This window comes from Hyposmocoma kahamanoa, unplaced genomic scaffold (genome assembly GCF_003589595.1).
Source record: "Hyposmocoma kahamanoa isolate Upper Pololo Valley unplaced genomic scaffold, ASM358959v1 224, whole genome shotgun sequence".
Classification (NCBI taxonomy): domain Eukaryota; kingdom Metazoa; phylum Arthropoda; class Insecta; order Lepidoptera; family Cosmopterigidae; genus Hyposmocoma; species Hyposmocoma kahamanoa.
In genome coordinates, this window is record NW_020653743.1 from 8,475,759 (window position 1) to 8,491,017 (window position 15,259).

Consider the following 15,259-nt stretch of genomic DNA (forward strand, 5'->3'; position numbering starts at 1 on the left):
GCGTGGCAGTGCCATGGTAACCGTTCGACCACGGAGGCAGGGTACAAACAAGCTTTAAAGAGCAAGGTCAAATTAGCGGAATGTCATAATATCGCACTCATTACTGTGGCGATAGGTTGAAATTCTATTATTTCTCTTTCTCTTATTAAAATGAAAATCTTTTAAACAATACTTTTACTTTATCTTTCAGACAGACTCTACTTCGCGACTCTGAAGACGGGCTACAAACCGAAGCCAACTCGCAATAGCAAGTACTTCCACATAGAAGATGACATTGTTTACGAAAATTTTTACTTTGACTTCGGTCCATACCACCTCTGTCACCTGTATCAGTTTTGCAACCGGCTTAACGACGAGCTTGATAAAAACCCCAAGAAGAAGATCGTCTTTTATACCAGCAACAACGAGACACTGCGACTTAATGCTGCTTATCTTATTGGATGTTATCAGGTATTTAGAGACAGTTTTTCTACATAAGATTTGATTATACTGACCCTCCGTGTCAACCTCTAGGTTTTGCGGAAATGGCACTATAACCAGGGGGTCTAGACTCGATCTCCGTCCGATATCCGTCCGAAACAATTACTGTCAAATAAGTAATATTCGACAAAATTAAAAGACAAGTATCAAGTATGAAGCTTCATTCGCATCACGCGTCTTTTCATTTGGTCAAATATTGCTTATTTGGCAGTAATTGTTTCGGACGTATGTCGGACGGAGATCGAGAGTAAACCCCTGTGCGCGCGCAAGGAATCTTATAAGTTCAGACCCCAAATCTGCAGGGTTATTACAGACCGTTGTCACGTGCCTTTATCCAGTTCTCAAGAGGCTAGTGTCTCGGGTGAGCCGCCCCGGATGCACGTACAGTACCGTACCGTAGATGTAAGCATGCTCACTTCCCGTTGCGCATTGCACAACTAGCGGTTGCCACCGCTAAGCCGTTGACTTTTAAGTCCACTACCAAATCTCAAAGGTATTTCGAGACTATGTAAATTCAAAAATGTTGTGTAAATTATTGTCAAATTGATTTGAATGCATACGTCATACCATCTGCGGAATAGGGGCAGACTGCCAGTCAATAACATTACGTTTGTCTCTCACTATAACTGCGTACTTTTAGGTATTGAAAAATGTAAATAAATGAGAACTGTTAAGTGGGCAGATCCAGGGGTTTACAACTATTTTAATTGCGGCGGTCACGATTCTTCTACGTATTTATTTATAAATATTCAGCAGAACGTTTTTCTCCGAAGACGACGGATGGCCTTTTTCTTGCTCGTTTCCTTTTTTGGAAAAGGAAAAGTAAGCAAAGAGCAAGCTCGGCTTATTCCCGGCTCGCAATCTCTCATTGTCCTTTTTTAACACACAAACCGTAAAAGAAAATATGATAAGACGAAACAAAGGAACAACAAAAAATTATCGTAAAACAAATTAAATGGAAACAACAATAAATTCCATTCTGAAAACCACGAAAAAAGTACACACATACATCAGTTGTCATCAAGCCATGGCGTCAGCTAAACTGACTGAATTTAAAATCAACGTACGGTCAAGTGTTGTTACATAAGAATGTTACTTTCTACTTTAGGCTCGATTTATATTGCGGCGCAAAGAAATGGAAGCGAATTTTTGTAACGATATTGTAAATAGCGTAATGAACTTTATGGTCAATTGTGTAACGTACGAACTATATACGAGCCAAAAATTACGTCGCGCGTCTTTCGCGGAATTCTCGCGAATACGCGAGCAGCTGCTGTCCACGACTAAAGATGGGAAAAACTGCTTATTTTTTTAAACTTTAAAATGTTAAGCTTTTTAAAAAAAAGCGTGCTTTTTTTAAACGCTTTTTCACTTAAACGCTTTTTAGTTTGAAGCGAACAAAATCGTTTAGAAAACTTTTAAGCGCATAGACTTTTATGTTAAAAAAAAGCTTGCAACGTTGTGTTGATAGCGAAACGCAAGAGTATACCGCTAAAGGTTTTAAGATAAGTTTGTTTTAAAAACAAACGAGTTATATTTTTATGACATAACATTATTATATTAACATTTTGTTCATTGGCGTTTAAAAGCGTTCAAAAACATACTCGTAAGTTGTTTAACTTTTCTAGTTGTTAACCGTTTAAATGGAAAAAACTGTATATTTTTTAACGTTAAAACATACGTTTAAAAAGCGTGCTTGTAAAAGCGTTTATCACTTAAACGCTTAAAAAGTCGTTTAGAAAAACGTTGATGCGCATAGACTTTATGTTTAAAAAACTTACAACGTTATGTTGAATTAATTTGTCCCTAGGGGCTGAGGCTTTCGTTTTATGGAAACACAGGAGTTTAGTCTTCGAAACATTTAAGGCTAGTAAGTTGCGATTTAACCAGTTCGAAATATGTGACATACCTTGTTCAACTTTTCGAAAACTCTCCGGCCATGTTTTGTCGGAGAAGATCGCGGCCGTAACATCAGCGTAGCATACGACTGAGGAATTAGGTAAAGAGATAGACAACAAATCGTTGATGTAGACTAGAAATAATGATGGCCCCAATATGCTTCCTTGGGGAACACCAAAGTACACTGGTTTTATGGTACTGGCAAGACACTTTTAATACACTGTTTCCTTCCCGTCAAGTAACTCTGAAACTATGGTGAATAGGATAAAAGTTTCTCTATTTCCGCGAGCCTATTTGCGCTTATGCTGAGCCCGCCGCGGGGAATACGGAAGAAAATTTAAAAGGAACTATACAGACAAGAGGCAACAGTCTTATATAAAAGATGATATTATGAACCACACTGTCCTCATTTTTATAAGGCATTTCAATTTTGGAAAGCTTTCTCTTCATTTAAATTTGTACTGAATTGGAATTCAATTATTTTTAGTGAAATTACTCCACGTTTGTTATAATTATCAATACAAAGATCGAACACTTAGAAAAAAATTCCTTCGATCCGGCCGGATTCGAACCGACGTCTTCACCACGGAACGAACCAGCGGACCTCACGAATTTCTCAAAAAACACTTAGAGTTTGTAGATCTCGTTTCGCTGATTCCATATATCGCCGCTATTTTGTAGAAAGGGCGTAAGCGACATTTTGTAGATTTTACAGGGGAGGGTGTTTTAGGTTTTAACGCCTATATATATTTACGTCCTGTTTTAAAATCCAATTTTGGTTTTAATTAAGTTTAAAAATCGAATTTCAAAACAGTAGGGCTAGCACGACAGAGCGCTACTAGCGCGAGAGCGACATAAAGCGCGAGGTACTGCTATTCTCGCCTAGAAATCTCGCGCTTGATGTCGCGCTCGCGCAAGTCGCGCCTTGTCGTGCTAGTCCCACAGGACGTAAATATTTTAAAACGTCCTTTAACGACCTACAACTTGCTTTCCTGAAAAATCTACGAATTTTTTTTTACGTTCGCGATGTACATCAATCTTCTGATGAAGATCACAAACAGTCATATTGATTGTCCAGAATTGTTGTCACACATAAACCTGCGTGCAAACCTGTTGCAGTACAGATGCCGACCAACTTTGCAAATGCCGTTTGCGAGCACTAATTATCCGCAAAATGCGTACGTAATGCGTGCATTGGGACTTTTTAACAATGTGACTGTAAACCACTCTGAATTTGATTTGTTTTATACAAGTTTAGACACAGTCAGGAGAGAAATGACCAAACGTGACTTTGACACATCACGTGACTGGCGATGATTACACACTTGTCTATTATTATTATGTAACTGTTCTTTGTTTCGTGTTGGCGGAAATTCATAAATGGCACTGGAATACTCATATTTAAGTATACTATAATTGTATTATTTGTCCGTAAATTTTCGTAAAATGTAAAAATAAATAAATAAATGTTAATAACTCAATTTCGCTAAAAATGTCGATTACGTTGATTATGATAAGGAGGGCTGTATTTTCTATGTACCATCCCTGTCATCTGGTCCCGGTCTTAAACATTGAAAACGATCAAATTACAATACTGCGACACAAGTGCAAACGTTACATCTAGCCAATTTTAGCCAGTATTCGCCAATTAAGGCTAATAGCCTATCAAGAAGCTAGTGATTTGATAAACTAGATAATTGATGTTTGTGAGTGTTCGATCGTTGTATTAATAATTGTAATAAACTAGTGGATTAATTTCACATAAAATAATTGAATACCAATTCAATAAAAATTGAAGATAATTGAGTTTTAGATATATTCCACCCATTTCGTCTATTGGCACTCCGTCGCTCATCCCCTTGACGGTTTTTGTCAGACTAAAATAATAGTGCTATAAAACGTTCATACGTCAATGTAGGTTGATAGCTTTATCTTACGTCATTAAGGCATCATTCCTCGTCCGTTTACAAATTAAGACACGACAGCGGAGCTCGGTAATATGGGGGTGGGCTAGTCGATTTCCAGACCATGACGTCTCTTATTTTTGCTAACCAACTTCAAAAAAACGGAGGTATATATATATTTTTGTATGTATGTTACGCGATAACTCAATAAATTGTGAACAGATTTTGATCATTCTTTTTTTTTGTCGGAATGACGGTACCTCAGTAGTGGTCCCATTGAAATTAAAAAAAAATTCCATCTTTAAGGCTGGCAAACTAGTAACCGATTTCAATAAAACTTGGCAAATACATGTAATTCCACGTATTTTTAAGGTCAGTTTTTTAGTACTCTGTACTGAGATTATGGGGTATAGCTTTTTATATAGCGAAATGAAACTTGACAATCTTGTAATTTGACAAGTGATGACAATGAAAAGCTTTTTTCAATAAAAAAATAGACATAAATTTACGGCCTAATGTGAATGCGGCGAGAGTAGTAATCGAAGGGCTATAGGCATTCAGTAATCAGGAGTTAGAAATTTCTTTCGGCAACACTTGTTTGTGACGTAACAACCGTAATGGCACCACTAAAGCCGTATAATAGTTATCCTTTAGATAAAAAGGGACAGAGCTGTTAGCCGAGATATCGAAAACGAATTTCAGATTCATTTTCAGCATGTTTTAGTAAGTAAAGCGAAAAAAAAATCGAGTCACTGTCTTTTAAACCGTCGTTTCGACCTGGATGTTTCACCGATATGTATGAAAATAAAACTTGTTGGATAAAACAAATACTTAGCTAACGAGTTCTCAGGTTTTCGCGATTGTTTCACATGTGTAGCCATATAGATATTCACATAGGAACATAAATATATTTCATAATCGCGTGTATTTGTTTTTTTCATATAAACCATAGTTTAGTTAATATTAGACATAACTGGTTGATGACTTTACCATGTCAGTCAGCCGTGACCTGTAAAGTGCCCGGAACGTTGGTTTGTTTTAATAAACAAATATACTCAATTCAGATGCAAAAAATAGTTCCATTTCCTAAATACTTAGGATATCGCGAATCTAAATCGCGTAAATTTGTTTTTCAAACAAACCAAGTTTTCGGGATCTTTACAGATCCCATGGTCACACACGAGTCAGTTAGCTTGTAAAGATCTGGAAATATGGTTTGATCATACGTCAAAAGTGCTTCTTTCACATGAAAGCCATAAAAATCGTAGTAGTCTAAATATCTTGTCTAATGAGCCCCCAATCCATTTTAAGATAAACATGCCTATAATAAAGCTTTTTTACTAAACCTCAATTTGACGTATCTTTCTATATTCCTTATATTTTAGGATAATAAATGACTTCACATTTCTGTAGTGTGTGAACTGAGGGACCACAAATGAATTTACGAAATTAACTTGTAATCGTGGTTTTGTTTTACTTTTATATTTTTCCTTGTGATTTTTACTAATGTTTGCAGGTATATGTATAAATAATATATACTTTTTTATTTATTTACCCATTTATACGTTTTTTAAATGTGGTCTCGCAGGGACTATATAAAGAACGTGTAATAATATATAATCATTGTCAAATTACGTTTTGGTCATTATGTAAATGTTTAAAGAAGTTTTTACTAAGTTTCTGTTAACAAACTATATACATATATAACTATATACCGGCAAACTAAATACTTGCCCAGAAGTGGAACAGACGTGCTTTTAATCATGTAATCTAACTGCTTATAAGTAGGTAAATTACATGATCACAACTTTACTCAATCCATATGTCATTGATTTACTACACTTTTGCACGCAGCGCTTTTCCTCATTCTTCTTGCATTACGTCAAAAGAATGGAATACACTGCAAGACGGCAACTGGAATACACGACATCTGTGTTCCTGAAAGCTACAATTTAAGGCTATACAAGTGTTACAGTGAGACAAAATTTTACTATTGTCGGTCACATCGTTACTTAGAAAAATTTAAAACAAAATTCGTAAAACACAGCATATGGCATCGACAAAACAAACAAACAATTGAACATCTGCACAAAATTCTCACAGTTCGTTTCACTTTAATTGATAATTTTCAATCGTGGGAAGCTATTGTGTTCTGTTGATTCAAGAGACGATTTCTCATTTTGTCGTTCAAACATCGTTCGACACCACGTATTATTTACTACATTTATTAAGTATACACACTTTTGTTAAGTATATACTAAATATATTCGTGATGGAATGAGTAAAGGATAGGAAATTTTCAATTTTCTACACATCACACGTGCAGATTGTTACATAAACAACGTGAATAGCCTGCTAAAGTTTTGTTAACGCTCTGAGCGAATTGTAAATGTGTGATAGATATTCAAACCCATTCGCTATGTTCCAATTTCGGAAACATACAGGATTTCATATTTCGCGCTTGACTTCAAGCCAACTGCCAAGTTGGACAATTAAAGATATATCTGATAATTGAACTCATGTGCTCCGGAGCACATTATCAGGGCCGGCGCAAACCTGTCGATGGGAATGCAGAGGACGTTAAATTTATGAATGTATATTAAATTTATGAATGTATTTTTTATACAATTTCAATTGAAATAAGGTATAAATCACAATGCTCCAACTTGGAGCATCGCAGCGCATTTCTCTCGCATTTCTTTCGTCTCAGAGCATTGAGATTTACGCGTCATTTCAATTATGATAGCGTAAAATATACATTGATATCCTCTGCCCTCCGCCGGCCCTTAAGTTACTATTGTGTCCAAGTTATAAATGTCATTCAATTCTTTAAACAAATTATTAACTGCCTACTCATTACTATTCCATAATCATTTTTCAGATAATATACCTGAACGCTTCCCCAGCCGCTGTCTACAAAACCCTCACAGACGGCTCAGAATGGTCCCTCCTCAACTTTCGCGACGCCTCTGGTGGCCCTCCGCTCTTCGATATCTCTCTTCTAGATGTGCTGCATGGCGTTAAGGTAGCTCATGATGCAAGGTTCTTCGATTTCGAGCACTTTGATGCTGATCAATATCTGTTCTATGAGGTGAGTTAAACAATAAATATTTGTTAACATACACAAGTTATTATGAATTGGTTCTATGTGAGACTGCCATAATAATAGTCACTATTAACTAGCCAAACAGTACTAATAGATCTATCTTACCTATTTCTGCCCCCAAGCTGTAATGTGAGCATTACTGCGTTCCGGTTTAGAAGGGTAAGGGTGCTCGTGAAATTACTGGCACATGGGACTTGTCAACTTATGTCTCAGGGTGCCGGGCGCAGTGGCAGTCCCCTCAGATCTTTACGGTTAAAAGCTCTAAGTGGCACTGCAACTCTTATGGATAGGCGTGTAGCTACCACCAGGCGCACGACTTGTTCTTCCCGTCACTTGGTAATATAAAAAAAATTAATTAGGCAACACTTTTAAGAAATAATTCGACTAATTAAAATAACTAATATAAATTAAGTCAAAATAAAATAGTAACAAAATTGGAATAATAAAGTGTGCGCTGTGTTATTACGGAATCGGTCACCCACTCAGCTTATTGTTGTCTCACTGAATGTGTTACGTCGCTGATTTTCAGTGGACCTGGCAACAGCTCACATGCGACACGGAACACAGCTGACGTATTTTACTAAATAGGTATCGTGTCATGTAATTAATTACAATAAAATTCATTGCGCCATGCTGGACTGCCAAGCAGAAGTCCCGGGTTCGATTCCCGGGAAAAATATTTGTATGGCCTACATATTTCTCTCGTGAGTTTGGATGCAATTTATGATTGTCTATGTGTGTGACCATGACACCCGCAATATCCTTCATTGACCGTGGTCCCATAGCCCCGCACTATGGTCTCCCTAGTGCTATGCTTTCACTAGTGTGTGCGATATCATTATATTTCAAATTAATAAATATTTCATAAAATTTTACTTACCTGGTGTCAAACTAGTACAGGGAATTTCCTAGTTTGACACCATAAGTATATTATTATTATTACGTTACTATTATACTGATTCAATTAACGAAACAAAGTACGTTGGCAATTTAAATACTAGGGCTACATTAAATGGATAAAATGTGTTTCCTGCGGAAGGGCGCCCAGCGTTCCCACTTTATGTGGCTATGCAAATACGTTGGGTAGCTGCCAGCCTGTACGTCACCCATTCGGTACATTAAATTTTCAGAAATGGTGTTGATATTTTATGTCTGGACACAATGATGATAATTTTGATTATTTTTTGTTTGCTTATTTTAGTTGTTATTTTTGGAGATTTTTCTTTTATTATGATATTAAGTGATGAGACGACAAATCGTGCGCCTCAGAGCTTTAAATCGCAAACTGCCACTATTACCCTACCATTGCGACTGTTACCCTGAGACATGCTTGGCGCTAGAAATAGATAATGTGACAGTACTTCCTTGGACGAACTCTTTCACAAAGGGCCCAAAGAACTCTGTCGTAGTGCAGTGATACAGATATGCAGCGACAGGTTAAGCTACGCAAACCTATTCCAAACTTTCAATGTGAACCTTTTATAAATGGTATAAGGTGCAGTTTTCAACCAAAAATTGTCATACTTTAAGGTGAAACCCAGTGTACTAATAAATTAAGTTTACTTGCAGAAAGTTGAAAACGGCGATCTGAACTGGATAATACCGGGCAAGATGCTCGCGTTCTCCGGGCCCCATCACCGCTCACGCCTCGACCGGGGTTATCCCCTCCACTCCCCGGAACACTACCATCAGTACTTTCGTACTTATAACGTGACTACAATTGTCAGATTGAACAAGAAATCATATGATGCAAGGCAATTTACAGCTCACGGGTTTGAGCATAGAGAATTGTTCTTTATAGATGGTTCGGTGCCGTCCGATTTGATCGTGAACAGGTTTATACGAATCACCGAAGCAGCGAAGGGAGCTGTTGCTGTGCATTGTAAAGGTTGGTTTTTATCAATGTCAGTACTTCTACCATGTATTTACAGTATCAGAAAAGCGTAAAATATTTGTATTGCAAATTTTACAGCGCCTCTAACGGCCACAAGAAGAACTAAATTAGTATTACAAATTATTATTTATACGAAGATTTAACAAACACAAAGAAAAATCCCTTCGATCGAATTAACAACTGTTGCCTCGACGTTGCTTACAAATAGTTAGTGTGCTGTACCACCACTATATCGTACTTTATGAATAGAGTAAAGAAACAGGACAGTATGGTCGCGTTCCCATTATATCGTAACGTTTTATTTATCGTTGGACGACTGTCGCGTCTAGCCTGTTCCCATATCACGAGTATATGTCGTGACTGTGTCGTGGACGTTTATTTTATCTTTAGATGACTGTCGTGTCTCTGTGTTCCCACTAGATCGTGACGACAATTTATCGGTTTACGGCAGCAGCTTTGTCATTTGCACGACAGCATCGTTTGGAGCTGCGGTTATCTGTCGTCACATTTTTATCGTAACGTTCTATTTATCGTCAGACGACTGTCGTTCTAGCTCTTCCCATTGTCGCGACAGTCTGTCGTTGTAACGTCAAAAAAGTCGTGAACCACTGTTAATCATGTATGTGAATTAACTTCATTTAAATATACAAGCCACGACATTCTAAACTGCACGACTATCTGTCGTTAAGACATAATGGGCCCGCGCCCAAACGTAGATATCACTAATGCTGTACAATTAGTTTGAAATTTTTATTTAGCCCATTTTTTGTACAGCGATTATTGAGCCTGAAAATCCTTAAAACTGTGTTTAAAACTGCCATTTAAATTGCAGTGGCCCTGTATAATCGTTATTTATGACGTATTTTATTGATACCTTTGTTTTCCATCAGATGGCGCTAACATTTAATTTTCTTTATGTACTTGCAGCGGGTCTAGGCAGAACGGGGACATTAATAGCTTGCTATATGATGAAGCACCATGGGTTCACAGCGCGCGAGGCTATCGCCTGGCTACGCATCTGCCGGCCAGGGTCTGTCATTGGACATCAGCAGTGGTTTCTCGAGAAGTGAGTCTACGTTACTACATGAGTGATTAATTCGAACTAAACCAAAGGTTCTGTTGCAATATGACCGCTGTCAACCATAAGTCATGGTAGCCTATTTATTGGTGTGACGCTACCGCCTCCTACCTCTTGTTTTAGTTTTTCGGAATTTATGTGCTTTTCGGTGAAGAAAAACTTCGTGATGAAACCTGCACGCCGAAATAGGTTCACAACCCTGGAAAAATGTGTTAAGTCCCCAACCTGCATTGGGCTAGCTTGACGGACTATGGCCTAAACCCTCGCCTGAGAGGAGACCCATACAGGGCAGTGGGACGTAGGTTTAATGACGATGACTGTTACCATCAAATAACTTTAGTCAATAACCAAAAAGTAGATTTACTGTAATCGCATACAGACTTTCGATTATTTAATAAAATACGTGTCGTAGTTGTCCCATCAATTCGTAAGAAGCGTTTCTTCAAAATTTGCGAACTTTTGCGCACAATTAGGTTAGGAAATCCGCCGTATTTCGTATGAACGATACAAATTAGATATTTGAAAGATTGGAGCGAACAGGCGTCTTCGTGATCGAGTACCATCCTCGTCTACGTCTTCTTTCCGTCACAATATGATGTTCTGACGTGCCGCCTTCTACAAACATTTTTTCCAGCGATCTTGCTTTGAATGATAAGCTGGAGTAATTTGTACTTATTGTTCCTCATGTTCTGGCCGAAGTACAAATCTTCCTGCGTATCAAGCGCAATAGCGCATAGTGTTCATAAACACCACCTTTTTCTTTAACTTATTAAATATTTCTACATTTATAACCTAGTCACAGTTTCTCAAGATACAGCGCTAAACCCATATGTCCAAAGGTCTTTTTTAGCTTCTTTGTTGCGTTCTCTGTGTGAGTGTAATTTCCTACGCCTTATAGCAAAACTAAGAAAACGTAACAGAATGTAATGCGCAATCTTAAACTGAGACTCACTTCTATCATACATTACTTTATTATAATTTTATTAATACAAAGATTGAACACTAAGAAAAATTCCTTCGATTTGGCTGGATAACAACCAGCGCCATCGCCAGCATACCTTGCCTGACGTTCTCCCAACTGACCTTGTGAATATTTCTATGTGCTCTCTGTGAGAAATCTATGAAAGTTTTTTTTTCATATATACGTAGCGTGACCATAATTTTTTTCCCTCAGAGCGGATTAATACCTGTAAATTTTTATTGTTTAAAATGTTTGTTTTTTTCAAATCAAAAATTTTAAGAAACTACTAATCTTGTGTAGTCGCTGTGTAGTCAGTGAGCTGGCTGTATGTATTTTTCGCCTTCGCCATTTTTTTAAAATTTATTGTCACGTACGTTCTGTTTTGTCAAAGCGGGACATTTATAGTATTTTGGGGACAGCGGCACACGAACTTAAAAGCGGGACATAGGGTCACGTTATTTGTATACGTGATGTTTAATAAATTTAACATTACATAGCACTTTATTCATATTGAAGAAATTTTAACGAGTCGTAACACTAAGAATGTATATTATTAATATACATTTTATTTCCACAGCATCCAAACGCGCATGCACGCGGAAGGCGAAACGTATCGCCAACGTCACAACATGACGTCATACCCCGTTTTCACTCGCGGCATCTACAGCGACCTGCCCCCCGAACCTCTGCCCGAGCCGTCCGAAACCATTGCAAACGCCAAAGGGAACAATACCGAAGAAAAGCCTGTGTCGTTGCAGAGCATATTGAATAATAAGAACACTAATAAGGTATGTACTCTTTACGTCGTGTCAGTACACACCTGATTGTAAGCGACACGCCTGTCCATGACAGTTGCAGTGCCACTCAGTGTTTTAAATCACAAAGATTTAAGGGGCACTGCCACTGCGCCCGTTACCCTGACACATAAGTTGACAAGTCTCATGTGCCTGTAATTTCACCAGTAGCCTTACCCTTCATAACCGGAACGCAGTAATGATCACATTACTGCTTGGCAGCAGAAATAGGTAAGGTGGCAGTACCTCCCTAGATGAACTCTTTCACAAGGTGCTCTACTGCACATTAAATGATTTCAAATGTGCTAAGTAACAATTTATTATCTATCACAGCTGGACAATGCAAATGCGCTTAATGCCAACGAGACAGACTCCGAGAACAACGTGACTACCGTCATCGGCAAGTACAAAACCATACCCACACCTATGCTACCCACCAAGACTGTCTTCACACCCAAACTGAACTACATGTTGCCTACAAACAATATAAGAAACTCTGCGAATACGAATTTGAAGCCTCAACCGAGGATAATTAACTCTAGTTTAAAGTCGCACTATGCGGCTAAGACGTCTACCTTCCCGCCAACAAGGAGTGCCAACGCCCAAACCAGTAAACTAGCTGGCAGTGTCAAAAGCCCCTTTACAGGCAAAAGTAGCTTCCATGGTCAGCGTGCCAATCTTGCAAGACCTACCATCAGCTTCACCCATAGCAGCCCTTTAAAAACGTCGCGAAAAGTCGTCAGTAAAATTACATCCAACGATACTAACGTAGTCAATAATTTAAGCAACGTAACTTCCACTCTATCTGCTTTGACTGAAAACTGTCATTTAAACGGAAAGAACAGGCTACCATCAGAACCGAACTTAAAATCCGTAAATCAAACAAAAACAACAGTGACTAATTTAACACGCAAGAAACTAATTATTCGATCGAATTCAAATTCGCGCAAAAAGTTACCGAAAAGCAATCTTGCCAAATCGGGTTTGGAGAGTACACAAGATCTGTCTTCCAGTGACACAAATGTTACTAACATATCTGCAGACTCGCTCGAAACTCCGTTCAGATTTAGACGAAAACGGGACAAATCAAATAGCCCAGAACCAATGGAATGCATTACAAATTCTGTCATCACTGCTGACGTAACGCCTGACAATTTCGAAGAAACAAATAATTCGCAAGGAAATAAACTTTATAAGATAAAGGCGTTAAGGAAGAAGTGTCCTGCGTTCGGTGTAAGTTTGTTAAAGAAAGATGGCGTCCAAACTCGGTCGAGTAGTTGTGCCAGCAGCTCAACGGTTAAAAAGAAATGATCTCTGTGAATTGATGTTAGTTTAGATTATATTTGCATGTCATAGAGATTCTATAGGTTATTTTGTCTTGACTACTTAATGGAGACTGTTCCAAAGTTTTTAAACACCTATATAGAGAGTGGACATGTGCAATGTACTATTAATTGTTGTGTGTATATAGGATAGATTTATTTGAATATGGCGATAATATTAATTTCATCAAAAGATCGCTCTCTGTTAACTAGTCAAGCACAATATTGTGCATAGCACATAAAACTATTATAAGGTAATTTTAGAGTTGATAGATTTGCATAGATGCTTCTCTTTATGCCGGGTTCACGAGACTGCCTTGCCTTTGTTTGGGTTGTCGACAATCAGCTACTGCTTTATGATTGGCTGAGTGATGATGTCCTCTGCGAATGGTCCTTGCGTGGAAGTATCAAGCTAGATATCAAACTCACGCAACGCAAAGAAATCCAACACAAAGCAAGAGACCGGCGCAAGCGAGCGACTCGTTAACAGTCCTACATGCGCGTATGCGACAGATCTTTGCGTATGCGCGAAGCGAGTCACGCAAGCAAGCGAAAATCGTAAGTGAAAGACTCGTAAACCCGGCCTTTACGGAGGGAGTAACTGAGAGTTAATGATTAAATAAACTCATATCAATTCAGAATTTGTAAAACAAACAGTGATGTGCTATGTTTGGTCTAGACAAATTTATCAACTTGTTTATGTTTCATCGTTGTTGTGTAGAATATAATACGTGGTGTTAAAATTCACTACAATCTGATGAACTTAACCTTTGAAGGTTACGGCAGGTTAAGGAAGGTATATACCTAGTTTTTTTTTATGATATCAAGTGACGGGACGAACAAGGCGCGTGTTGGCAAGCTTAGAGCTTTAGATCGCAACGATCTGAGGGGCACTGCCATTGCGTCCGTTACCCTAAGTATTAGGGTCTAAGTCATAATAAGTAAACAAATCCCATGTGCCTGTAATTTCACCAGCACGTTAGCCTTCAAAACCGGAACGCAGTAATGCTCACATTTTCCTGGACGAACTCTTTCACAAGGAGCTGAGTTGTATAGTTTCGCGTTACTTTACAGTAGCATTAACTCCTTATTTTTTAAAGTTATTCATGAAGGGTCTGAAACACTCAGAGAAAATATATTCTTAAATTATTTACCTACTCCGAAAAGATAAAGTAACGCTGTAACAAGATACAAGAATAATTTTCTGGTTCTTTGTGATGTAAGAATATGCACAAAAGAACTAAATTTGTGCTTCTCTATTGGATATTAAGAAAGAACGTTTCAAATTTCATGGTGTACCCACCATACCAAACAGCTTTTCCTAAATCGCGAAGAAATTGTAAATTTGTTATTTTTAGACGTATTTTTAAATTTGTTATTTTTAGACGTAATTTTTAACGTTCTGTACATAAATAGGGTGTGTGAATTTTGATATCACGTATATTTGAATGTTGTAAACCTATAAAAGACAAGCCTAAAAGTTTTTTAATCCTTATATGTGTTAGAATGAAGTTAGTGTCTGTAGGTGGGTAAAGCAGTCGGCTGATTTTCTGATTTACTTATTTTTATAACGATACATTATGTACGATGTTTTATAATGCTTTTATTTTTTGTTATATATAAACAATAAGCATACTTTTATAATATCTCTAATTTATCAACGCTGGACTTACTTATCGATGCCTTACTTTCTCAAACTCGTATCTTATAAAGAGTGATTATTCAGGACATGGCAAAACTTTCTATTTACTTTTTTTGTCAAGGGTGTTCATTTGGGTGCATTACTGTAATAATAGGTTAAATCCAGTCTGCAAATATGAA

At 37.7% G+C, this 15,259-nt stretch overlaps 1 protein-coding gene across 3 annotated transcripts in view; it reads left to right on the top strand.

Moving 5' to 3' along the window:
* LOC113228122 (dual specificity protein phosphatase CDC14C-like) overlaps positions 1–14,738 on the top strand; it is a 52,336-nt gene extending 37,598 nt beyond the window's left edge. Inside the window, exons 3-9 of one of the 3 annotated variants that reach the window (XM_026461299.1) lie at positions 191–450; positions 7,165–7,374; positions 8,959–9,277; positions 10,211–10,349; positions 11,900–12,110; positions 12,450–12,998; positions 14,384–14,738. In XM_026461299.1, coding sequence (XP_026317084.1) covers positions 191–450; positions 7,165–7,374; positions 8,959–9,277; positions 10,211–10,349; positions 11,900–12,110; positions 12,450–12,998; positions 14,384–14,404 — 1,709 coding nt within the window. In that variant the 3' untranslated portion in view covers positions 14,405–14,738. Of the gene's footprint in view, positions 1–190; positions 451–7,164; positions 7,375–8,958; positions 9,278–10,210; positions 10,350–11,899; positions 12,111–12,449 lie in introns of all 3 variants that reach the window. The other 2 variants (XM_026461298.1, XM_026461297.1) reach the window with 2 other exon arrangements.
* Positions 14,739–15,259: the final 521 nt, after the last annotated feature.